The sequence below is a fragment of the Ananas comosus genome, linkage group 25, assembly GCF_001540865.1.
Source record: "Ananas comosus cultivar F153 linkage group 25, ASM154086v1, whole genome shotgun sequence".
Lineage (NCBI taxonomy): Eukaryota > Viridiplantae > Streptophyta > Magnoliopsida > Poales > Bromeliaceae > Ananas > Ananas comosus.
This window is the reverse complement of record NC_033645.1, coordinates 1,019,191-1,046,763: the sequence shown is the minus strand read 5'-3', so window position 1 is coordinate 1,046,763 and position 27,573 is coordinate 1,019,191. Positions and strand designations below refer to the sequence as shown.

The window sequence follows — 27,573 nt, the reverse complement described above, 5'->3', positions numbered from 1 at the left end:
TTTTTCAAAAAAATTAAAAATTATATATATTTGTTAAAAAATTTAAATATTTATAGCATTAGCGCGTTTGGTTTAATGCAGTAATGTAATACTGGATTGCAGTATTTATAGTATTACTACGTTTGGTTCAATCTATAAAATTTAGTAATCCTGACATAAAAATATTATTTTTTACAAAATTGCTCTTGTTGTGGTCATTTGAATATTATTTTTTACTAAAATATAATTTGCACTAGCAAATTAATTATATTAATAAGTAATAAAATAAAAAAACCAAATATGAAAAAAATTAATGTTACAAAAAATTAATTTCAATCCATAAAAGAATAAATAAAAAAAATAGCATTATACATAATGAAGAAGTGATTAAAAATGTATGCGGAAATGGCGAATGGAGGGAAGGAGATCGTGATGTGAGAGGACGACGCAATAGAAGATGATAGGTGTTCGTGCGCACGCGCGAGAGAGAGAACGAGAGAGAGCGGCATGCGAGAGAGAGCGGGGAGGGCGTGAGAGAGAAATGAAAACAATGCTATTAATTGAGTTTGGGGTTGGTGGAGGATAAAATTATCATTTTACATAATATATAGTATTACCGATTTTCAGTAATGCAAAATACACGACCTCTCTTCCGTTAATATTTTCAGTGTAATCCTGCTCGATTTGTAATGCTATATTAACGATTAGATTACATAGCGAATGAACCAAATACAGTAGTCCTGGCAGGATTACAGGTAACTCAAACCAAACGCGCGTCTTGTTCATTACATTCTTTTCTCCAGCAGGAGATTATTTATCATAATAAAGCGGCCTCATTAACTAAGCTTATTCCACGGCTCTACCCCAATTAAAGGGCCTCTGATTGTAGCAGTCCAAGTTATCCCCATAGCTGACTTCGAGAATGTCACAATATCTCTTGTAGAACCCGATCCGATCCGCGACGCGGCTGTCGGGTCCGATCCCGCATTCGAGCCCGCCGTTGATGATGTTGGTGATGACTCCGTACCCGGGAAGCCGACCGGCCGATACGTCGGCGGCGGAGGGGGTCCAGCGATCGGTGATCACGTCGTGGCACGACGGCTTGGGCGACTGAGGGGTCATCCAGAACCAGAGTGCGGTCTCGAACGAGATCGTCGGGTCCTTCGCCACCAAGTCCGGGTTGTTGAGCAGGTCCACTCCGAGGGCTTCCCCCGCCGGGCCGTAGTTGTAGTTGCTGCAATAATTGGAGTCAAAACATCTATTAGAACATGACTAAAATTCAATTGAAGTCAAAAAGTAGTTTCATTATCAAAAAAATAAATATCTATCGACTTTGTGTCTGCGCATGTTATCTGCGTATGGACTAACAAAATATCGACACATTATTAAAAGTTCAAAAGCATAACTACTGTACATACTAAGAGAGTTGAATTGGCCCACGGCCGAAGTACTTCTTCCCGGGTGCGCACGGCCACTGCGTGTTCTGAACGCAGTAGTCCGGGGCGGTCGGCCACCCGCCTGCGTAATTACGTCCGCATGCATACCATATATGTCAGTCATTTTGATCATTTATCGTGCTAGTTCAATTCAATCCACATAAATTATATAAGAACATACCGGTGGTCTCGTGCGACGTCTGCGCCAAGAACGCCGCGATCTCCCGCTTGCGGGTGTCGAGGTCCCCCGTCGTCCCGAAACCCACGAATGCGTTGGCGGCCGCGATGAAGTCTTCGTACCGGTAGAACCCGCGGGCCGGGCAGACGGCGTCATTGCGGTGCAACAGCAGCTCGTCGAACAGAGCGGGAGAGATGATCGATGCGACTCCGTCGCCGCCCGGCGAGGGCGGGGAAGGAGGGGAAGGCGGCGGTGAGGGCGGGGAAGGCGGTGGCGGGGAGGGCTGGGAACACTGGCTCTGACAGCCGTCGCCGCAGAAAGGGAGAGTGTCTCCGCAGAAGCCCCACTTGCTGCAGCAAAGGCCGTTGGGGCACAGGGCGCCTCCGGCCTGGATGCCGCACTGCTCGGCGCCAAGGGCGCCATGCAGCGAGGCGGTGACTGAGACGAGTAAGATAGTGAAGACAGAGAGCTTCATTTTTATTTTCTTTTGATGTGGCGAATGGTAGGAGGGGAGGATCGCTATTTATAGAAAAAAGACGCTTGAAAGGTACATGAGATTTGGTGAGGGAGCTCCGCGGTGCATTCTCGTTTAGATCATTTTAGGAAGCCGTATAATTCACTTCCTATCTAAATTTTAAACAGCTGCTCCAAGTAAAAACGTTTTTTTTGTCCAAATTTCAACATCATATTAAGCCTTTCTTCATTTTTTTTTTGGGATCACAAATTCGCCTCTCCACTCCACTGTTGAAATGCCGTCCTCGCAATAATTTATTTTTATTTTTATTTTACTTATTTACATTTTGAGTAAGTTCAGGCTCTTACTAATGTAGATGATGTTTGAAGCAGCGCTTAGAATTTGAGACCAATTACTTGGAAAGTAAGTGCCATATGCAGTGATTGGAACCAAACATTGTACCTGGATCCAAGAAATCATTAGTAAGATGCTGAACAAATGAGTTTGAATTCAATAAAAATTCAAAAAAAATACAACAGAAAAACAAAAAAAAACATTAATTGCAAAATAGTAGTCGAGATGGTCTATATAGAAAGACAGTTTGTCCGACAAAAATATATAAAGAGAGAGTTGGGTTAGAAAATTATTAACAATAGTAAGTGATTGCTACTATTAAATTTTTAGCTCTCCATTATTTTTTGTAATAGTACACCCCTAAAGTCTAAACTTTAGACCCTGTTGATCAAAGGGCCAATGTGACGATTTCAGAATTTGAAAAAATTTATACATTGTTAGATTTCATTTGGAGTCTTTTGGTGATTTAAAATTTATTAAGCTTTTTGGGCAACCCAATACTTAATGGGTCTTGTTTGGGAGAAGTTAGTTATTTGGAAGAAAATGAGAGTTATATTCTCGACTAAACACACGCACGGCACGAGCCGGCCGGGCGGCGGCGGCGCGCACGGTCCAATCACCCTAATTATTTTATTTTATTTTTACTTTTTATTTTATCTTTATTTGTTTGGGAGCCCTAATCCGTATTTTAACCCATATTCCGTATATTACAAACTTTGTAGGCTTATCTTATGCAACACGGACACGTTGAAGCAAGGTTTTTGCCTTAAATATATATTGGAGTAGATTGCATGAGTTCAACCTGAATTTGGGCTTACCTGAGAGCAAAAATCCTATTCTCTTCCTCGCCTTCTTCTGTTTCTCGCCATTGATATTTTGTGCTGATTTTCATTTTCTAATATTTTGCTCGATTTAAAACTTATTGGGTTTATCTTTCGCCACCTCAAAAGCATGCCGATAGGGTGAAACGTGAACGTTGTATCGTTAGAAGTAATTATCAGAAAACCTCGCATGTTGAGAGACAATTTCGCTTTTAGAACTGTGCTCTACACGTCTCGATTCACAGGCATTTTTAAATCCCTTTCTCTACCATATTTACTATTTAATTTTTTTTCAAAATTTTTCTAAAATTGAAATCAAACTTTTGAATTACTTTTATTAAAAAAATTTACTACAAGATTAGAAAGATTTTTCAATATCTATAAGGGATAGTAGGACTATTAACTTAGTTATAGTATTTTGGACGGTAACCAACTTCAAGAGATTAAGAAAATTGAGCATGTTTAGGGCTAGAGTAATCCTAAAATTGGTGACTATTTGAAAAGTAGGGCATCACAATTGGTATCAGGGCCAATCATCAGCCGAAGTATGAGATGAGTCTCGGTTGGACCACAGTCATACAGTAGGCAAGAGTAGGGATGTCAACGGGTCGGATTCGGGGCTGATTTTCAAAAACCCGAACCTGAATCTAACTCCAAACCCGAAACCCAAACCCGAACCCGAACCCAAACGCGAACCTGAATCCAACTTCAAACCCGAAACCCAAACCCGAACCCGAACCCGAACCTAACAGATTTTAAAAATTCATATCCAAGCCCGAACCCGACCAAAAATTCGAAACCCGAACCCGAATCCGAATCCGAATCCGAACCCGAAAATCCAAAACCGAAATAATTATTTCTCTTTTCAATATTTCAAAATATATTATATTAAATTTAAAATTTTAAAATATAAATTCAAATATAATATCAAATTTTTATATACATATTATATATAATGTAAAATAAATTTGGGTTCGGATCGGTTCGGGTTAGGTACAGTCAAAATCCATATCCGTATCTATATCCGTCGGATTTTTATTTTTGATATCTATATCCGAAGCCATATCTATTTAGTATCGGATAAATTCGCTCCATTCGGGTTCGGATTCGGATAAAATTTTGGTTATCCGTACCCATTGATGACTATTGTGCATGGTTGGAGCGCGACTGCCCACAAGATATGCTAGGACTAGCGAAGTCTCAAATCCCCTGATACTTGTAAGTGTGTTTGCGTTTTGACAAGAACATTGGAGCTTAAAGAGCTGAGGGGATGTNTGCTTTTATATATATATATATATATATATATATATATATATATATATATATATATATGGTATAGTAGAGCTAAATTTTTCAACTTTACTATAATATCTGGGACGATTGTTAGACCCAAGGAATTAAGAGAGTTAAACGAGCTTAGAGTTGGAGGAGTACTAGAATGAGTGACCTCCGAGGAAAGTCGGGCATTACAGTAAAAAAATTGATAGTAGCAACCATTTTGCTATTATCCATAGCATTCGAACCATCTAGAATACTATCAATAGGATTCTAGCCTCACTATAAATCAAATATTCTAATTTTTCAACATTATTTATCTCAAAGTATCAAGTGATCTCAAAATTGAATAATTTGAACGGCTTACATAATACGTTTTCCCGTTTAAAGGTAGAGCATGATACAAATGGTTGATTTTTTAATAAAAAAATATTTTAAGGCTAAATTACAGAAAATCCACCTGTAATAATCCGCTTTTTTACTTTTCCCCTGACATTTAAAGACCTATACTTTGCCCCCTTGTAAAATGAAAAATGTGCACTTCACCCCCTACCGTTAGGGTTCTGTTATAAAATATTTTTTTATGCCGAAAATACCCCTCCGCCTCTTCTTTGTTGCTTCGCTCCCTCCGACTCGCCGCTTCGCAGCCTTGCCACCTAGCCGCCTCGCCGTCCTCCACCGCTTCGCCCTCGCCCACATCGCCTTCGTCCTCCTCCGCTGCCTCGCCATCGCCCTCGTTGTCCCTGCCTACCTCTCCATCAACACCCACCTTGGTTTCCTCTCTACTGTCCCCGAAATCGAGTGGCGGCGACGGTGCAGGAGGAGAAGGGGAGCAGATGGAGAAAGAAATGGAGAGAAATCGTGGTCGATTGAGGTGGGAATCGTGGCCGATCGAAGGGGCGGCTAAGGAAGATGAGGAAGAAGACGAAAATGGCGAGGGGCAAAACGGTCATTTTACACACCGTAACCCCCTGTGAACATTTTTTATTTTACAAAGGGGCAAAGTGTAGATTTTTAAATGTCAGGGCGGAAAGTGAAAAAGCGGGTTATTACGGGGGGTTTTCTGTAATTTAGCCATATTTTAACTATTTAGATTAAAATGAACAACTTTATTTTTAAAAGTAAAAAATCCAATCTAACATCTATTTTTAAAGACTTGTTTAATTTCGATCGTTTATTTTAAGACTGCTTGATGAACTAGAAAATAATTTTGAAAAGTTATGAAACACAATTCATATTGACCCCATTTGGTTTGAGAATAAAACCGGAATAATGAAAGTTATACTCGCTATTTTGCCAAATGGAATATTTTTTTGCCCAAGATAAAATATTGGGAAAACTTCAAAAACACCCCCTGTGGTTTCGTCGTTTCTCACTTTGCCCCCCTGTGGTTTAAAATGTATCAAATAGCACCCCTGTGGTTTCGTTTTTATCTTTTCGGTAGCTTTTTTGTTAATATTTCATTAAATTATATACAAAAAACTTCAGATACCCATCTAGATTTATCAAATATTCACTTTAGTACCCTTTAATTTTAATTTTATCACTGATTTAAGAAAAAAAAATAATAAAATTTGATAAGAAAAAGAGAAAAAAAAAACCACAGGGGGGCAAATTAATACATTTTAAACCACCGGGGGGCAAAGTGAAAAACTATGAAACCACAGGGGGTGTTTTTGAAGTTTTCCCTAAAATATTTCCGTCAAACCTAACTATTTCTATTTATCCCGTAATAGCTTGAAATTAACTCTTCCAACTTTTTTATGGAATAGTGCTATTCAAAGGTTTAATTCCAAACTTTATTAATATTCTAAATTAAATTAAAGTAAATTATATAAATATAATATATTACATATTATAATAAATAATTGTACTTAAATATTATAATAAGGTATACTTAGATATTATAATACACTATTTTTATTAAATTTAAGTTGTAGTAGAGTTTGAAAAAAAATAGTTTATTTCATAATAAATTATTTTTATTAAATTATATTTTATAACAAATTCAACCATTAATTTCTTTCACTATCTTTTATTATTCCATGAAATTAACCAAACATAATTTAAATTATTCTTGAGAAATATTTCATAAAATTAACCAAATACAATTTAAATTATTTTTAAAAATAGCAACATTATAAATCAAATACAATTTTACTTTAATTTTTGTATATTATAAAATAGTAAGCAATTTTAGAAATAAAAAAATTATTTTAATACTTGTTATCTCTGGACCCAGCCGATAAGATTCAATTTGGATGACACGAGCAGTCGGTGATGGAACATCCGGATGATCCATCATTGAAAATAACTTCCTTGCTCCAAAGGTAATTGGTTACAAATTAAAGATCGAGTACGATTATTCCAATTGGTCCACATCTCTATTGTTGTTTTGTATGCCATTATAATTTGATAAGCATGGCATGTGTACATTTTAAACGTTTATCATGAGCATGCATTACGTTTAATTTAAATAATTGTGTACTCCTCGTTGAAATAAGAAAGAAAAAATTGATTTCTCATCTCCATTTGCATGTTTAATGTATGCATTTTAATATAAAAATAATTAAGTACTATTTTTTAACTAGTTTAATTTTTAGAGTGTAGCAGTTGTTTCATATAATATCGGAGAAGGAGGTCCTGAATTCGAGTCACGCCTGCCTCCTAGCATTATTAATTAATTTTCTCTCATTTAATTCCAGTTCACATTATTGGCCTAGCAAAAATTCTCGAGCCCAAACACGAGGAGGGGTGTTAAATATAAAATATTTAAACACCATTCTCTATCAGCTTAAACTTTTATATATTAGCGGTAACAACTTAATTACAGCTTAAGTTTTTAGATTACAACAGTTGTTTCACATGATATTGGAGTAGGAGATCCTGAGTTCAAGTCACGCCTGACTTTTAACATTATTAATTAATTTTTTCTCATTTAATTCACGTGCATGTCATGAACCTACAAAAAGTCTCAATTATTGTTCTCTAAAATTTTAAACTAATAGAAATTAGTATTTAAATATTTTTATATTTAACACTCTCTTCAAGTCTGACCATTTAATACTCCTCATCACGTCTGAACTTGAGAGTTTTTGTTAGGCCCATGACGTATGTGAATTTGAATTAAATGAAAGAAAATTAATTAATAATATGAGGAGTCTGAAGTGACTCGAACTCAGGACCTCCAGCTCTGATACTAAGTGAAACAACTATTGTACTTCAAAATTTAAGCTAGTAAAGAACGATGTATAAATATTTTTATATTTAAATACATAATTACAATGCACAATTGCAAAATTTAGTTTGGGCAAATTTGAAGTCCCTTTGTTTTCTCTATTGTGATTTATTTAGAAAAGTTTTAACCACATTTTATTTAATAAATTCATGGAAAATTACTTATTACAACTAATAATTATCAATAGCAATAATATTTATTGTTGGGAAAAAGGCTGACTTTCTAGTATTATTATTTTTAATGAATTTTTTGTTTACTTTTAATTGTGTTCTCATATTATGGTTATTATTTTTACAAATGTCTAACACGCGCTGTATATATAGTATATCCTTTATGTTTTCCTTTGTATTCACTTACTCTTGATGTCCATTTACTTGCTTGCGTTTATATTGTAGGCACTGCAAAATCCTAGAAAAGAACCGAAAAGATCATAATCATATATAATTCATAAAATTAGTGTTAAAAAGTTAAAATTGAAATTGAAAAAATCTTTTAAAAATTTTTCATAATTATATTTCATAATTACAAAGCCTCCACGATCATTTTCTCTATTGTGGTATTTAGAAAAGTTTTAACCATATTTTATTAATAAGCGCGTGGAAAATTTCTTATTACAACTAATAATTATCAAGAGCAACAACTTTTACAGTGGGAAAAAATGAATATCTAATAGTGTTTTTTTTCATAATTTTATATTTACTTCTAGTTTTGTTCTTCTTCTTCTATTATTATTATTATTATTATTATTATTATTACTACTATTACTACTACTACTACTACAAATGTCCAACAAGGTGTATATGGTTGGTATCCGAGACCCAAGTTCGAATTCTTGTTGATTCATATTTCCAGCTAAGTTTATTTCTAAATGAAATAAACGAAGCGGGTAGCATGCTACCTGTCTCTTAAAAAAAAAAAAAAGAAAAAAAAAGGTGTATATGGTACGTCCTTTATATTTTCCTTATTCTAGATATCCTTTTAACTGCTTGCATAGACATTGTAGACACTTCATAATCCTAAAAAAGAAACAAAAAGTCTTTATTGTTATCTGTTAAATTGATTAAGTTCAAATCTTAACTTAATATATTAGTTAGCTCCATAATAATACAAATATATTAATAATAATTGTAGTTATCAAAAGGAAATTAAAGATGTATGCAATTACTTGTTAAAAAAGAAGCATGCCTGTAACTACCACATTCTTGAGTCTGCTATGAAAATAATCAGCTCTACATCATTCGGCATGAATAATTAAGATAATAACTATACATATTTCATAAAATTAGTGATACAAAATTAAAAATAAAATTGAAAAAAATAAAAAAATGTACATTTTAATTAACAAATTTTAAATTTGGAATTCATTTTAAATTTTAATTTTTAATTTCAAAATTTAAAATTCAAAATTTAAATTTAAATTTTTAATTTTCAAATTTCAAATTTCAAACTTTAAATTTTAAATTTAACTTTAAAATTTTAAATTTCAAATCTCAAATTTTAAATTTCAAAATTCAAAATTCAAAATTTAAAATTTAAAATTTAAGTTATAAATTTTAAATTTCAAAATTTCAAATTTCAAATCTCTAATCTCATAGTTCAAATTTCAAATTTCAAAATTTAAATTTTAAAATATATTTTTTAAATTTTAAATTTTAAATTTTAAATTTCAAATTCTAAATTCTAAACTCTAAATTCTAAATTCTAAATTATAAATTCTAAATTCTAAATTTTAAATTTTTTATTTCAAAATTTAAAATTTTATGTTTTTTATTTTAAAATTTTAAATTTCAAATTTTTGATTTCAAAATTTTGAAATTCAAATTTAAATTTTTTTATTTCAAATTTTCTAATTTTAAATTCCAAATTTAAAATTTTGAAATTTCAAATTTCACATTTCAAAAAATGTTCTTTAACCATAAAAAACAAAAAAAAAAGGACACGGTAAATATACTTCTTCCTTTAAGTGCATGTATGGTAATATATGGCACTAAAATAGCCAACGCGTTGCTATTGTAGTTAGGGATGTAATGTGGGTCGTGCCGGGCTGGAACGGCCCACACTTTTCGGGCCATTTCTCGATAAGGGTTGGCCCGGCCCAACCCGTTTATTAATTCGGGCTGGGTCGTTCCGGACCGTTTAGCCAGAGTAGTATGCCCGTCCCGGCCTCTGGCCGTGCCAGCCCAGGTTTTTAAAGAATGTCTTTTCCTAGTTTTTTTTTTCAGAAATTTTTTTTTGAGAAAAAGAGATTATTTCTTTTTAAATTATAAATTTAACTTATAACTTTTAATTTACAGAATTATACCCAACTTTTTAAAAACTCTTTTATTAGACATTTTTAATAATTTTTTTATTATTTGAAGAGAAATTGATATTTTAAAAAATAATTACAAAAATTATATAAAGTTTGTATTAATCATATTACATAAAGTTTGTATTTTTTTAATTTTTTTAAAAAAGAGTTAAAATTATAACTTTTTGATTTATAGTTTTCAATTTACACAAAAAGAGTTCAAATTATTTTTTAAAAATTTTATTAATTTAAAAAAATCACAATAAATATAAATTTTTAATATAAAATTAATATTATTTTTTTTATAATTTTTTATTATTTGAAGAGAAATTGATATTCGAGAAGACGGAGAGCTTCATTTTTATTTTTCTTTTGATGTGGCGAATGGGAGGAGGAGCGAATTGCTATTTATAGTGGAGAGAAGCCTGGAGGGTACATAAAATTTGGCGTGAAAGTGGTACTTTTCCGATCAATTCCATTTAAGTTCTCGCCAAAATAAGTTTGGTCGGCAGTACAACTCATTTTGTATTTAATTAATCAATAATCTATTCCGAACAAGACGTACATTTTTGTCCGAATTTCTGCACCATATTCATGTTTTTTTTTTTTTTTTTTTTTTTTTTTTTTTTTTTTTTTTTTTATCCCATATTGGCCCCTTCACTCCACTTTTGGAAAAATTTTAAAATACAACGGGTATATTAGTGACGTGGCATAACAAATCAATCAAATATCTCCTTTTAGAAATATATGGTTCCATCATGATTATAAAAAAATATTTTTATTATACTTTTGTTTGAAAAAAATAAATGTGATTGATTTGTTATTAATGACGTGGTGTTAAGTGTGGTAGTATAGAATTCCTCCCACTGTTGAAGTGCTAACCTCACAATCATTATTATTTTATTTTTATTTATTTACTTTTTGGCTGAGTTTAGATTTTTATTTATGTAGATGATATTTTTTTTTGATACAGCATTGAATTTGAGACCCAATGCCTGGAAAAGAAGAGCCTTGTAGTGAATGAAACAAACGGTAGGTATCTGGATCCAAAAAATCATCGGCAAGATGTTGAACGAATGACTTTGAATTCAATAAAAAATTTCCAAAAAAAAAGAGAAAAAAACACATTACTTGTGAAGTAGAAGTTGAGATGGTCTACTTGTATATTTACCTAAATTTAAAAAACTTTATTTAGGACAAATACATTTTCAATCAACTATCAAGGACAAATATTAATTTAAAGGAAAACTTCAAATGCCCCCCGTGGTTTCGCACTTTCTCATTTTAGTATCCTGTGATTTAAAGTGTATNGTAATAATTACAACACAAACCCAAGTCACACACATCCACTGAGAAATAGAGAGGGGAGATTTACCAAACGCAAGATGCTAATCAAGGCGCCATCCGCATCCAGCCACTTGGACACCAAATCAAACATGAAGTTTCCCTCGCCAACGACAACTCTGCAAGAAGCATCGCTCTGAAGCCCACCCAATCTCAAACCAGCACTTCCCCTCTCAGAAACTACGAATCAAAGACGAAGTTCCCCTTACTCTCGCTCTCACTTTCTCTCGCGGAGGTCGCCTCTGTCTCGCTCAAGCTCTACTCTCTCTCGCTCTATCGCTCGCAGGCCTCTCTCTCTCTCTAGCTCGCAGGCGCCAGAAAATAGGAGTAAGGCGCCCCTCTCTCGCTCGAGATCTTCTCTCTCTCGCTATATCGCTCAACCTTCTCTCCCTCTAACCCGCAGGCACTGGAAAAGATGAAAGAGATCAAAAAAGGGGGGAGGGGAAGGGTGAGGAGGAAGAAAATGGGAGTGAGAATAACACATTTCTTTTTTTTCAAAAGCTAACTAATATCAGCCATCGGATAGGATAGTTGTAGGATGTACAACCCAAGATGGGTTGTACCAGTAGCACTACTCTTTGCACTTATGCAGATATCAAGGCCAAACGGGCCCGATAACCCGATCACGAGCGAGGAAAACCCCCCCACGCGCGCTCTCTCTCTCTCTCTCTCTCTCTCTCTCGCACGAACACCTATCCTCTTTTATTGCTTCATCCTCCCAGGTAATCTTCTCGATCTCCTTCCCTCCATTCGCCATTTTTGCATACATATTTACTCACTTCTTCTCTCCCGGTAAAACCTATTATTTTCGAACTGAAGTTAGATCCGATTTGGAGGTTTTTTTTTTCCTGTTTTCGTCAATTTAAGGAGTGTTTATGCAAACTTCGTCAGATCTGAAGCCATGTCTTGTTTTGTTTAATTGCAATCTGTCACGCCCCGGGGTCCCTTTTAGTTTAAAACATAGCGGAAAAGCGTCTGAATTTTTTTTTTTTGAAAACCTGACCCCAGAGTATGTCAGATCCGCCACAAATACAGGGAATCCACTGTGCACACGGACAGAGTCTCCCCTGTATTTGCACGGCGTCGCACAAGTACAAGAAGCAATCCAGGTACAACCACAACCAAATGAACATACAAGTAACCAACAATTATATATTCATACACCATTCACATCACAGGTTCACATTTATATATTCAATATTTAGATATAAATCCACATCTATCAGTTAAAATGTTTCCAACTCAGAAATAGGTTTTGAAATACTAAGATACAAAATCCACAGAAAATCTTTTGAAAACTGTTCCCTACATGGAAACTTTTCTCTTTTAAAAACGCTACCACGAGGGGTAGAAAACCTTTTATTTACGAAAATTCAGAAATCTTCTTCTCATTCGTAAAACCAACTGAAGTCTTGAATATTTTAACATAATGAAATACTGAACCATATAAACCGACTAAGCTATATATCAACAGAAATAATAAGGGTAAAAGCTAAGCCGAATAACCTGGGTCAGAAGATCTATCGACCGCTACGTACATGTCTCACGTCTCGTCTCAACCCTCACCGCCCGCGATACCTGAAAAATGGTGGGGGAGGTGAGAACATGTAAACATGTCTCCCCTCCCAGTGGGTACCGCAAGCCGATGAAGGCGAGGAGTACTCACCGGATCAGGAAGAGATAAATAACAACAAGGGTCAGTGGAAATATAGTAGCAACAATAATAAGGCAATGAGCAGATGTACCGAATACAGTAGCAATAAACTGAAAGAAAGTAAGAACTAGACTGAATAACGGTTACCGCTACTGTAACTGGAACTGAAAGCATACATGAATATCTACTATAGTAGCAAGACAACTATAAAGTAACTGTAAATATGCATGCAACGACTGCTACTATAGACATATGCGTCAACCGGTCAAGAAGTCCAAAAGTACCCAATCTGAAACCAATGCTCTCTTGGTCAGCACCGCAGACCTCAAGCTAATGCCACTACTACTCTCCAGTGCATATAACCCCTCTAGGGCTCACGGGTTGTCACCATTCAACNGGAGAGGGAGGTGGAGCTTTTCCGGCGGCCGGGGTTGCTCGCCGGCGGCAGGGGTGCGCGCATGGCAAGGGCATAGAGGTGCTGATGACGGTTAGGGTTAACTGGGGGTGCAAGTCGGCTAGATCTAGGGTTTCATGCTAAGGAATCCTAGTGCAACCTTATATACAACCTGCAACTTTGCAGAGAAGTCCCCCAAAGATAATTGTTATTATCTGAGTCTCTAACAGTGCATGTGTTTTGCATGTACGCACCTCTATGCTCGATCTCGCGTGCTTCGGTACATAAAATATCGCAACTTTTCGCGAATTTTCCGAATTGCCACCTTCGACCTCTTAACAAAAACTTCGCAATTACCAGAGATCCGTCCGTCGGATTTTCGATCCGACTGAGTCATCACGTTCAGTACAACGGGGGCATCGAAACTACAATTTCGTTTCATCCAATTTGGTCACGGATTCGCGACGGAACCCATCCGCTCTCTAATTAATCTATATATCGTACGTATACCAATGTGTAAACCCATTAAACCAACTTTCGTGTTAGAAATTGACTTCCCTACCACTAGTAGGGACCCGAAACATTCTTCACCCTACTCCAGGTCACAAGCACGGAGCACGAGAAGCTTTAGAATGCACAGAAAAGCAAAGAGCGAAAACCCTCTTTTCGGTAAAACTCCTTTTTCTCGAAAACCGTACATCAGATTTGAAATCCGTCAGTGCCATTGGTTCCAGAATAGCTGAACCGATCGAAACGAGCTATTGGATCACTATGAACGGAGTCCGATACATGCCGAAAGCCAACTCTACTCCGTAACTTCTCTGAAAAATCGGGTTACTATTCACTTTAAGTGAAAACTAATAATCGCGTAACTTCTCCGTTCTAGCTCATTTTCTCCTGAAACTTGACGAGTGCTTATGTAATTAAATTACACACATAAACATCATCAACAGAGAGTTTAGTTGCATTGTAAAAATCTCAGTCCTTACACAATCTTTCTACAGGACATGCTTAACAAGCACTTTTTGGTATTTTTGATTCTTATTAATCTAGTTTTGGATCGCTCTTCTTTTTTTTTTTATCGCCCTTTTCCTGGATTTGATTTGGACATGTTAGGGAAAAATTTATATATTTTTTGTGCCCTAATTAATCATGTGTTGGCCTGAAAATAATAACCCACGTTTAATTTTTTTGTGTGTATATGATAATTTTTTATTTAATTTTTTATCTTTTAATTTTTGTTTTAGTTTTTTATTTATATTTTCTTTCTTCGATTTTTGATTTTGATGCCCTAAAATTAATATACTATGTTAATGTAAAAGAACAACAGATTATCTATTTAGGGAGTTCAATTGGGCTAGTTTCATTGAGTCCAGTTTCAATTCAAATAATAAATAGCAAAATTTGATTACAAAAAGAAAATGGCAGTTGACTTATATGCAAGATTATCCACCTATAGTTTAACTATTGTTGCATAAATTTATTCATTTTTTGAAATGTATGTGTATGCATATTTTGTTAGTTGTTTATAACTTCGCTATATTTGTTGGGTTTGCTCTATATTTATTAATAAGTGCTTGTTAACTTATATGCTTATTTCCACTTGTCATAATTTAGTATAGATCAAGATGGATCCAACTTCCCCTGAATTTGTTATGATGTTAGTAAGCATTATTGCCACATTTGTCCAAATGCAAAGGCTTCTTCGGGTTGTAAAATTACTTCAAATTCTATATAATTTTAGAACACATAATAAGCACCATGGGGAGGAACAAGCAATCGAAAGGCATTTTATAAGATATGTGCACATTAGAAGAATAATTTATGATAGTGATCTTGCATGTTATGAGAATGCACGTATGGATCGTAAGACATTTCACTCCCTTTGTGATCTACTTTCAACAAGAGGGAGATTGAAAGAGACTTGAGAGATGCCTGTTGAGGAGATGGTTGCTATGTTCTTACATATTATTGCATATGATGTTAAAAATAGGATAATTAAAGGCAATTTGTTAGATCAGAAGAGACAACAAGTAGACAATTTGGTAATGTCTTAACCGCCATCTTACATTGTCACAACATTTTGTTAACGAAACCCAAACCTGCCCCTGAAAACTCAAGTGATGAGAGGTGGAAATGTCAAGGTAGGCAAACTTTTATCCTTGCGTTCACTTTTATCCTTGCTTCATGCAAGTAAATCCAAGTGCACCAAGAATTGTCACCAATGAAACTAACAAAGTATCGAAAACCATTAGAAGAATCAATAGGTGCAGGATTCCATACATTGGAATGTATTAAACTACAGAGTTCATCAAACTTTTCCATAGATGGTTGAAAACGGCAATCTACTTTGTTTAGAAATTGACAAAAATCACAACAATGAGAATTAGAAGACATAGAAGGTATCAAAATATTTAAACCTTGGTCTGAAGGATGACCCATTCTACTATGCCATAAGCTAGAATTTTCATGTAGTCCCTTTTTTGCTACCAAAGCTTTATTCTTTTGATCAAACAAATAAAGGCCTTGGTGGAATTTTCCTTCACCAATCTTCTTCCCCGTGGTTCTGTCCTAAAAAATTACCGAATAAGGAGTGAAGTTAACATTGCAATTCAGATCTTGGGTAAGTTTACCAATAGAGTAAATTGGATGGAAAAGATGGCATGAAAAGGAAGGGTCATCAAAATCTGGGGGCACTTTTTTGCTATCAATATATCTAAGTTTCGATTTTCCACCAAGTGCAATAGAAGCAGCTTGTGACCAAGACATATAATTAAAATTATTAAGAAGAATTGTGGTGAGTTTCATACCAGTATTGGAATCGAACTCATGAGAAACAGATTTTGAGGAACTCAAAATATTATTAACTTACCATCCTCAGCCATATCTTAATACCAAGAAGATATAAAGAAGAAGAATAGTATCAATTTTTTTTTTTTTTTTCCTTTTGGGTCATTCTCCTTCAGCAGCAGTTGCTGCGATATTTCTTAGGGAAGATTTTTTGTAATCTATTGGGAGAGCTTAGTAATCTTAAATAAGTCTACAATTTGTAGTTTTTTGATCTTTATTTTCTGGGTTATTAATCAGGTCCTCATCATATTAAAAAATATGTTAATCCATTTCGACGTGTTGAATTGTGAAGTGCTCTATGATTTATTTTACATAACTATTTATTTCTAAGGTTTTTTTTTTTTTAACGTTTCTACTAAATTTCATATTTGAAAAAAAAAAATATATTAAAAACGAATTAATTACTATTATATTAGCTCACCGCCGCAACGCGCGGGTCCCCTAAACTAGTTTTGCATGAATTGAGTAACATGTTTTCTTATAACGTTGATTTTGATGGCACACAATATCCAGATAATAGATTTCAAGATTCATATATATATTTTTTATTTACAACATCAAAAGCATCTGTACATGTGAAGAAAGTAGCAAATTCTATTTATTATATTATATATAATAAGAGAGTTTTCTGAAAAAATAAATAATGTAGAGAGATAGAGAGAATGCGAGTTGAATTGACAGTAATGAGCAATGCGAGTTGAATTGACAGTAATGAGCAGGTACCACAATTAACTTCTTAGCTCTTGAATCTACTCATAATAGTGCAACCCCTAAAGTCTAACATGTTGACTCTATTAAACTTAACTTTTCCAAAATTTGAAATAGTCTTATATGTGAGGTATAATAGAACTTTTAATCCGATATACCAATTTAACTATGATTAAATCCAAAATGTTCAGAGTTGAGCGAGTTTAGGGTTAAAATAGTTCTAAAATGGACGAATCTTCTGGAAAACGAGATGTCACTATTAGTATCAAAATCAATTATCAACTAAAAGTGTGATGTGAGTCTCAGCTGGGTCAAAGCTATATAATAAGCAACAGTGCAACTCACCACCTAACAATCATTGTGTGTGGGTGAAGTGTGGTCCCTACAAGGTCGGCTAAGACTAGTGAGATAAGTCTCATAACTCTTGATGAGTGTGAGTTCTCTTGAGCCTAACGAGAACGTTAAGGCAAAAAGAGGAAGGCTATATTATTTTGGATAGTGGCTAGAACTTAGAGGTTTAGACGAGGATTGAGCAAGCTTAAATCTAGAGTTCTAGACTATATAGGTGACCCTCTGAAAAGTAGAGCATCACAGTAAAAAAAATTGATAGTAACAATCATTTTGCTATCATTAATAGCATTTGACCATCTAAAATATTACCAATAGTATTCTAGCCCTATTATAGATTAAATTTTATAATTTTTCGATATCATTTATGTAGTGATTAAGTGATTTCAAAATTGAATAATTTGAACGGTTTACATGATGCATTTTCTTGTTTAATGGTATAGTATGATCCAAATAGTTGAATTTTTAATAAAAAATATCTTTTCGCTATTTAGATTAATATGAACATGCTTTAATCTTGAATGTAAAAATATCCTATATCATCTATCTTTAGAGGCTTATTCAATTTCGACCATTTATTTTGTGACTGCTTAATGAATTAGAAAATAATTTTGAAAAGTCATAAAATTCAATTTCTATAGGCCCGTTTGGCTTGGAGATAAAATGGGAATAACGAAATGCATTTTCGCTATTCTCCCAAACGGGACATTTGTTGGCAGAAATAAAATATTATGATCAAACCTAACTTTTCTTGATTATCCCGGAATAGCTTGGAATAAACTATTCCATCCTTTTAGCAGAATAGTGCTATTGCAAGGTTCAATTCCAAGTTTAATTAATATTTTAAATTGAAATAAAGCAAATTATATAAACATAATATATTATGCATTATAATAAATTATTTTTATTAATAAAGTTATTAATTTTACTATATTAATACATATTATTTATACTTAAATATTATAATATATTATTATAATCAATTATACTAAAATATTATAAGAAATTATTAAATTAATTATACTTAAATGTTATAATACCTTATTTTTATTAAATTTGAGTTGAAGTTAGAATTTTGAAAAAATAAATTATTTTTATAATAAATTATTTTATATTGAATATTATCATAAATTATTTTTATTAAATTTTATTTTATACCAAATTCAATTGTTATATTTTTTTCACTATCTTCTACTATTCTACAAAATTAACCAAACACAATTAAAATTACTACTGGGAATAGCAATATTACAGAACAAACATAATTTTTTTTATTCATCACTATTTCGTAATAGCAAACTATTTTAGGTATAAAAAATTTATCTCAATATTCATAATGTCCTAACAAAACGAATAAGATTCAATTGCTTCGCATCAACTTCAATGACGTGAACTGTTGGTGATGGAGCATTCACTCCAAAAGTATTGGGATACAAAAAAGTACGTATACTCTGATTGTTTCTGCAACGATCCGATCCGTTAACAACAATAACTCGTTGAGCCCAATCACCGGCCCAAAATATTTAAGTCCAGTTATTATTGTTAGCGTGTAGGCCTCATATAAATTGATCGGAATTAGTATTCCATCCGATGTGAAATTATTGGGGGCGTTACAGTTTTACAGTAAGTTAGAGCTCTACTGACGTTGTCTATGTCAGTAGAATGTGAAAAGCATGGCCACATTTTAAGCGTGCGTGGTGTGCGCATGTATTATGGCTAATTTAATTTTGTACTCCTTATTGAAGTAAGAAAGGGAAAAAAAAAATTTGAGAGATAAGTAGCATGTTATGAAATGTGAATTAATTAGAATTCGAACTTAGAACCTCGAATATCAATCACCAAATTTTTTACCACTTGCGCTAGGGACAATGAGTGTAAGAAAGAAAAAATTGATTTCTCATCATCTCCATTTGCATGTTTAATTTATGCATAATTACAATGCCTAATTACAAAGCTTAGTTTTGGCAAATTATAAGTCCTTTTGTTTTCTCTATTGTGGTATTTAGAAAAGTTTTTAACCATATTTTATTTAATAAACTCATGATTTTTTTTTTTTTAAGAGAAAGGTAGCGTACTACCTACTTCATTTATTTTAAAAAAAATAAATTTAGCTGAAAATATGAATCAAGTAGGATTCGAACTTAGAAACCCAAATGTAATAACTATATATATATGTATTTCATAAAATTAGTGATAAAAAGTTAAAAATGAAATTGAGAAAAAATTTAAAAATATATAGAAAAATGGGCTTGTCCGCAATCCATCTATGGCTTGAATAAAATTGGCCTAACTTGGTACGATACATATTCGAATCTATGACGTGTTGTGCCGGACCAACTTTATTTGAACCATAGATCAACACAGTCAACATAGCTCAAACAAGCCTGTGCTACAGACAAATCTATTTTTTCTATATATTTTTATTTATTTTAACACCTTATCTCCGAACCACACAGGGTGTAGGGAAATTTGTGAACCAAAGAATTGGGCTAGCACGGGCCAACTAATTACTAATTACTAAAAAAAAATTATTGAACTATCACATAACAATACTTTAGTCAACTCCTGTTTTTTATTTGAAATTTTACACCCGTGTCCCTCCTAATCCTCTACTTTTTCACAAATCTTTGAAAATTATATTCAATTAGGCTTTGAACACGGAAGTTTGATAGTAATCATTAAGACTTTAATTAGCTGACTACGCTAGATATGGTCAATATTTGTATTTATTTTGTTAAGACTTTTATAGTCACATTATATGAAGAAAAATTTTGAAAATTTGATTTCAGTTATTCATATTTTTTATCAATTTACACTTTTGTCGGCTTCAAGCTAAGTTTTCTCCCAGATGTTTGATAAATTTGTAATTAAAATTAGAGATGAAACGCTTAAATAAAGTTAGAAGGCCTCCACTAATTTTTTCTTGAAAGAAAGTGATCTGGTCCGTATGTAACCCTAAACCCTAAATTAAAGCATAAAAAATACTGCTAATTCCTCTTGTCCTTGTTTAGTAATAGCACTACAATAGCATAGCCATCACATTGCCATTTATTGTCTTATTTATTACGTTCTTTTCCCCACCAGGTGATTATAATTTATTACAATAAACTGGTCTCATTAACTAATCTTACTCCACCAGCTCTGCCTAAAAGCTTAGCCTAAGAGTTTCTGTGAAACAAGTAATTACTAAAAAAATATTGCGCTAGTACGGGCCAATTTTTCAATGTGAAACAAGTAATTACTAAAAAAAATATTGAACTGTCACATAATAATATTTTAGTCAATTTTTTTATATATATATTTGAAATTTCACTCCTGCATCCCTCCTAATCCACCACTTTTGCGCAAATCTTTACAGCAAACCTTCAGTAACTAATCTTATTCCACCAGCTCTAGCTAAAAGCTTAGTCAAATGGCTTCTGATTGCAGCAGTCCAAGATATCCCCACAGCTGACTCCGAGAATGTCGATCACGATATCTCTTGTAGAACCCGATCCGTTCTGCGACGTGGCTGTCGGACCTGCGCCTGCACTCGAGCCCGCTGTTGATGATGTTAGTGATGTGTCCGTACCCCGGAAGCTGATCGGCTGATTTATCGACGGTAAAGGGGGTCCATCAACCGTGATCACGTCATGGCACGACGGCTTGGGTGACTGAGGGCATCCAGAACCAGATTGCGGTCTTGAATGAGATTGTTGGGTCCATCGCGACCAAGTCCGGGTTGTTGAGCAGGTCCACTGTGAATCTGTGATAGCCTTTCCGGCCGGCCCTTAGTTGTATTTGCTGAGACAAGTCGAATCAAAAATATTTGTCACTTTAAAATGCTATCTGAACTTCTCAACACATTAACACTCAGTGAGCGATCCAAACTATGAATGAACAAGAGTGATTTTACCGTACATAACTAGGAAATTTGAATGGGCCCTCGGCTGCAATACTTCTTCCCCGGTGCACATGGCCACTGCACACGGCCACAATACTTCATCCCGCTACACGGAATTAACGCATTGAAGCAAGATTATTGTCTTGGATATATATATTGGACAAAGTTGTATGAGTTCAATCCAAACTTTTTTTTTTAGTTTTTGATTTTATCTTTATCTTCATTCTAATTCTTGTGGGAATCCTAATATATATCCCATATAATCTTATACTTACCTTTTACTACACGGAATTGACGCTTGCCTTGGATATATATATAAACGAAGTTGCCTTGGATATATATATCGGAATTGATGCTTGCCTTGGATATATATATCTTGGACGAAGTTCAACCCGAAACTGAGTATATCTAAGAGCAAAACCCTATCCCTCTATCTCACCTTTTCTATTTTCTCGCCATTGATCTTTTGCGCTGATTTTTGAACTAGTTTTTTAGTGTTTCGCTAGATCTCCTAAAGTTTGTTTGGTTTATTTTGCACCATCTCGGAAGTGTGTCGACGGAATAAAACATGAATGTTATTGCCGGAAAGCCTCACACGTGGACGGACAATTTCGTTTCTAGGACAGTACTCTATACGTCTCGATCCACAGACTTTTTCTAATTCGTTTTTACAGAATTTATCATTTACTTTTTTAAAAAACTAAAATTAAACTATCGAATTATTTTTAAAGAATATTTTACTGAAAGATTAGAAAAGTTTTTCCGACAACTTCTTTCCTGGTGCACACGGCCACCGCACGCTCTGTATGCAATAGTCCGACGCGGCACCTTGTTCTTGTAGATAAAAATAACCCCATGCATTGGGCCCATCTAGTGCACTACGTATTATGAAAAAATTAAAGATGTGCTTACGTACCTGTGGTCTTGTGCGACGTTTGCACGAGGAATGCCAAGATCTCCCTCTTCTGCACGATGACATCCCCCATCGTCCCGAAGCTGCTGAACGAGTTGGCGGCAGCGATGAATGCGGCGTACGTGTAGAACCCGTGCGCCGGCCATGAATTCTCGTTGTGGTGCTTCAGCATCTGATCGAACATTGCCGAGCTGACAATTGACGCAACACCACCGTCGCCTGTGCTAGGCGGTGAAGGAGAGTGTGTGGAGCCTCCACCGCACTACTTGCAGCAGCCGTCAAAACAATCTAGTTGAGGAAATAGGAAAATTAAGAATAAAAAGAATGAGCTGCAAAAAAAAATTAAAATCTTTTTTTAAAAATAACCATATTTGTTAAGATTTTTAGTTTCTACTCTAATTAATCAGAATATTTTACAGTTTAAGTTTTTAAAATATTTTATCACAATTCGTTCAGTAACAAATAGATGGGCGAAATAATTTTAGAAGTTTGATTTTTATTAGGTAATTTTGAATGGATAATATATGCAATTAATCAAAATAATATTTATACCGCAAACAAATTATAAATAATACTGAAACAAAAGGTAAAAAGTAAAATTGATTCCGCTGGTTAGACACTACCTGTTAGAGATAATGCTAATGATTTATTAGATTAGAATTTGATTATTTGATTTTATCGGTTATTATTTAAATTATGGTTAAGATGAAATCGAATTAGAATAGGATTCCTTATAATTAGTTATAAATAGATAACTGGAATTATTTGGTTAATGAAGCCGGGAGTCGCCATAATGAATTAGCGCTCGCCGAAAATTTCATATGGTGATGAGTTGTTTTCTTCAATAAAATTATTTTGTTTTGCTTCCATGACAACATACTAGATTTTTTGATTTGTCTTCTTCCTCTCTTGTCTTTTCTATTTTATTTTTTATAGAGATCTCTATATAATATAATAAATATATAGAACGTATTTGTTAGATGCCCACCGTCATAACAAATGGTATTAGAGCCAAGTTTTCGAGAGGAGAAGGTGTCGATGGCGTTTAACAGTGCCAATAGAGTTGCACAAAAATATTCGATTTTCAAAGAGGACAACTATAATTTTTGGTGCGTGAAGATGCGAACGTTGTTGCGATCATAAAATTTATGAAATTTTATAAAAAAATGATGTAAGGAAATAAGCGGAGAGAATTTGAAAAAAGATACAAATGCGCTTTAGTTTATTCAATAATCGGTTGACGATTCGATATTTTTTCCCACATTGCTGGCGTTACCTGGCCAAAGGAACTATGGGATATATTATAGAAGGAATACTAAGATAACGAAAAGATACTTAGAGTTAAGATTCAAACTTAAAAAAAAAAAATTGAAACTTCTTTTATGCAAGAAAATAAAAATATTTATATTTTTTATTGTAAAGTTATGAAATTAGTTATCTTGATAGCAAAAGAGGGCAAATACTATTAATAGTATTTTAGCCCAATTCTATATATAAAGAGAGAAAAAGAAAGAGCTAAGCTGGTATACTATCGGTAGCGCAGAGGTTTATGTGCTACCAAGTTGTTTTCTGTGATATGGCTTCCAAATCGACGATCGGCTCCATTAAACTTGATATATATACTATTAAAAGTATTTGAAATCTAAATTTCATAATTTTTCGAAATCATCTGGCTATTGATCAAAAGGTCTTAAAATTGACAATTTTAATAGTTGATGTGATGCGTTGGTAAATTTAACAGTGTAAAACAATCCGAAATTTTTATTGAAATTTNTTTTAACAAATTAATCATAATCATTTATAGGGAATATTACTTTACTCCTTTTTAGATTCGGTTTGTAATTGTTGGAATTCGTATACGCTTTAATATATTTATTTATTTATTTATGGGTCCGGCTACTATTCTATTATGAGTACGATCGCTTTCGTGTTTATAAATCGTTTTTTATAATAGACGATCCATCCGGTTCTCAACAACATATTGATTTTTAAGCTAAACAATGTTTAATTTGTTACATTTTCTAACTTGAACTTTATAAATTGTTGCAAATCTTATGATTCAATTAAGTAAATTAAATATTGATAAATTATTGATATAGAAATTTGTCAAAGTTAAGCAAACTAAATTGAATTGTAAAATTTAATTATAACAATTCAAGCCGTTTGAACTAAAAATTATAATAATTTCAAATTTTCCATCTCGAAATTATAATAAAATAAAATTTAAACATATTTTGAAAATCAACATGTAATTTAACCATAAAAAACAAAAGGAAAAAGAAAAGGGCACTCCAAATTCAGACACTGCTTCTTTTATTTGGTAACAGCAATACGACAGCCATCACATTGCCATTATAGTCTTATTCATTACATTATTTTCTCCCACAGGTGATTATTTATTATAATAAAGTGGCCTCATTAGCTAATCCTTTTTCACGGCTCTACGCCAAGGAAAGGGCCACTGATTGTAGCAGTCCAAGTTATCCCCATAGCTGACTCCGAGAATGTCACAATATCTCTTGTAGAACCCGATCCGATGCGCGACGCGACTGTCGATCCCGTGCCCGCACTCGAGCATGCCGTTGATGATGTTGGTGGTTACTCCGAACCCCGGAAGCCGACCGCGCTGTATGTCGAAGTCGGAGGGGATCCAGCGATCAGTGATCACGTCGTGGCACGACGGCTTGCCCAACTGAGGGGTCATCCAGAACCAGAATGCGGTCTCGAACGAGATCGTCGGGTCCGTCGCCACCAAGTCCGGGTCGTTGAGCAGGTCCACTCCGAGAGCTTTCCCCGCCAGGCCGTAGTTGATGTTGCTACAATAATTCCAATCAAAACATCTGTTAGAATTTGACTACATTCAACTCAAAAGAACACATTATCTTCCTATCAACTAACTAGATATTTGAAACTGATCAATCAGGACACATTATTAAAAGTTGAAAAGCATTGCTATACATACTAGGAGAGTTGAAAGGGCCCACGGCCGTAGTACTCTTTCCCAGGTGCGCATGGCCACAAGGTGATCGGAACGCAGTAGTCCCAGGTGACGTTCACCTGCTCCACAATGCAGTAACCCCATGCATAAGGTTCATCCGGGGCACTCGGCGACCCGCCTGCATGCATTATATCAACATGACTGGTATATCGTACTATTTCAATTCAAGCCGCATAGACGAAGAACGCACCAGTGGTCGCGAACGACGTCTGCGCCAGAAAAGCCGCTATCTCCCGCTTCCGAGTGTCGAGGTCCCCCGTCGTCCCGAAGCCGACGAATGCATCGGCGGCCGCGATGAAGTCTTCGTACTGATAGAACCCGCGGGCCGGGCAGGAGTCGTCATTGCGGTGCAACAGCAGCTCGTCGAACAGAGCGGAGGAGATGATCGATGCTACTCCCTCGCCGGCTGGCGAGGGCGGGGAGGGGGGCGGGGAGGGTGNTTTCAAGATAAGCACCCTTCCAGAAGAAAATTTTAACTCGACCTCACCACTCCCTAAAACTTCAGAAGTATGCGAATCACCAAACATAATATTTCTTGGTTGTTCATAGGGAGTATATGTTTTAAACCAAGTCTCATCATGACAGACATGCCTATTGGCACCAGAGTCTGCCCACCATCCTTCAGCATTCTCCGCTAAGCATATGTCTGTTATCATCGTCACAAGTGGCTTCTCGGTAATATTAGCTTGAAGCTTTATATTTTCGGAATTTGCAAATTCGAGCAATATGCCCACTTTTGCCACAGACATAGCAAATTATAAAATTTTTCACATTTGAAGGAGGTCCTTGGTCATTTTTCTTAAATTGAGGTCTATCACTGTTTTTTCTAATTTTCTTCTTAGGCCTCAAGTATGTATTTCTAGAACGATTGTTATTAGGTAAAGTATTAGAAGATACTAAGTTTACCTAAGTGGCGCTAGCATCATTCTCTTTTGCTTCAAGTGCATCTTGGCCTCTTGCCTCTTCTTCCACGCGAATGCGCGCGATTAATGTCTCGAGAGACATCTCCTTTTGTTTGTGTCGAAGGGTCTTTTGGAATTCCCTCCATGATGGTGGTAGCTTGTCGATGATCCTTAGTACGATCAAATTATCTCCAAACTTGACTCCTTCAGATTGAACTTCATGAGCGATCATCTGAAAGTCTTGAACTTGCTCCACCACGGACTTTCCTTCGACCATCTGGTAGCGAAAGAAGCGGCTAGCAGCATACTTCTTTGCACCAGCTTGCTCTGTATCATACTTTAGCTGCAATGCCTTCCAAATCTTCTTTGCAGAGGAGTAAGTATTTTCATAATAATCATAAAATTGATCCGAAAGGCAGTTAAGAAGATAATACCGACAGTTATACTCATCATTCTCGTACTTTTCAGTTTTCTCATAGTGCTCGAGAAGTTCGTCTTCATTCATATCATCAGTATTTACTTTCTTTGGGTTCTTCTCCGTGAGAATATATGCAACTTTAAGTAAATTGAGGTAGAATAACACTTTTCCTTTCCACCTCTTGAAGTGGCTTCCGTTGAAGCGGAAGGGCTTGTTGAGATCTCCGGCAGTATCGTTGAACTTTTCACGTGTTGCCTCCATTTTTGAATCTCCTTAAAATTATTGGTGTATATATTCAAAAAATAGAGGTTAGCTACAAAATAATTTTTAAAAAAAAGTATCAACGAGTCGATCAAACCGAGGCACGGATACCTCGCTCTCTTTAAGGAGATTCAAGCCCTCTGCGGTTGGCAAAGCCTTTGAACCGATGCAGCAGAGCTCCGACTTGTCCCCTCCAGGATACAACGGCTCGACCCTCGTCGTGTGGCTTCACCAACTCTGCACAAGTAGATGAGCCCAAAGCTCCACCAAAAGAAACACCTTTCTTTGTCCTTCTCTCTCTCAAGTAGAATATAGATATTGTAGTTTTCTTTTTTATGTTATGTTGAAGTGAATAGAGAAGCCCTCTATATATAGGCTTATAGCATAGAAGTTACAAGAATATAAAGTCATAGGTTAGATTTCANCGAGGAGGGGGCGGGGGCGGCCGGCGCGGCGGGGGCGGCCGCCTCGGCGGGGGCGGCCGCCGCCGGGATTCCGGCGGCGGGGAAGGCGGCGGAGTGGGCGGTCGACACTGGCTCTGACAGCCGTCGGCGCAGTAAGGGGGAGTGGTTCCGCAGAAGCCCGACCTGCTGCAGCAAAGGCCGTAGGGGCACAGGGCGCCTCCGGCCTGGATGCCGCACTGCTCGGCGCCAAGGGCGCCATACAGCGAGGCGGTAACTGAGACGAGTAAGATAGTGAAGACGGAGAGCTTCATTTTTATTTTTCTTTTGATGTGGCGAATGGTAGGAGGGGGAAATTGCTATTTATAGTAGGGAGAAGCTTGGAAGGTACAAAGATTAGGCGGGAAGTGGTACTTTTCGGATCAATTTCATTAAGTTCTCGCCAAAATAATTTTGGTCCGCAGTACAACTCAT

General features: G+C 35.1%; 2 protein-coding genes and 1 pseudogene across 2 annotated transcripts; all 3 read right to left on the bottom strand.

Moving 5' to 3' along the window:
- LOC109703587 (chitinase 3-like) lies at nucleotides 647-2,133 on the bottom strand. The gene is made up of 3 exons (XM_020224256.1): nucleotides 1,597-2,133; nucleotides 1,398-1,497; nucleotides 647-1,213 (listed from the first exon to the last, which is right to left on the bottom strand). Exons 1-3 carry the CDS (start codon nucleotides 2,066-2,068, stop codon nucleotides 826-828), a joined length of 960 nt encoding a protein of 319 aa, XP_020079845.1. The 5' UTR covers nucleotides 2,069-2,133; the 3' UTR covers nucleotides 647-825.
- LOC109703703 lies at nucleotides 20,728-24,461 on the bottom strand (annotated as a pseudogene).
- LOC109703588 (basic endochitinase C-like) lies at nucleotides 24,394-27,445 on the bottom strand. The gene is made up of 4 exons (XM_020224257.1): nucleotides 27,194-27,445; nucleotides 25,308-25,547; nucleotides 25,082-25,235; nucleotides 24,394-24,935 (listed from the first exon to the last, which is right to left on the bottom strand). The coding sequence occupies exons 1-4, from the start codon at nucleotides 27,411-27,413 to the stop codon at nucleotides 24,542-24,544; spliced, it is 1,008 nt and encodes a 335-aa protein (XP_020079846.1). The 5' UTR covers nucleotides 27,414-27,445; the 3' UTR covers nucleotides 24,394-24,541.

What these genes read in the sequence shown, in the direction of transcription:
- LOC109703587 (XM_020224256.1), bottom strand. Translation starts at nt 2,068, where the DNA reads ATGAAGCTCTCTGTCTTCACTATCTTACTCGTCTCAGTCACCGCCTCG. An exon ending in GACGTCGCACGAGACCACCG is followed by an intron (nt 1,498 to 1,596) that starts GTATGTTCTTAT and finishes GTAATTACGCAG; the next exon opens with GCGGGTGGCCGACCGCCCCG. An exon ending in GGGCCAATTCAACTCTCTTA is followed by an intron (nt 1,214 to 1,397) that starts GTATGTACAGTA and finishes CAATTATTGCAG; the next exon opens with CAACTACAACTACGGCCCGG.
- LOC109703588 (XM_020224257.1), bottom strand. Translation starts at nt 27,413, where the DNA reads ATGAAGCTCTCCGTCTTCACTATCTTACTCGTCTCAGTTACCGCCTCG. An exon ending in GACGTCGTTCGCGACCACTG is followed by an intron (nt 25,236 to 25,307) that starts GTGCGTTCTTCG and finishes TAATGCATGCAG; the next exon opens with GCGGGTCGCCGAGTGCCCCG. An exon ending in GGGCCCTTTCAACTCTCCTA is followed by an intron (nt 24,936 to 25,081) that starts GTATGTATAGCA and finishes GAATTATTGTAG; the next exon opens with CAACATCAACTACGGCCTGG.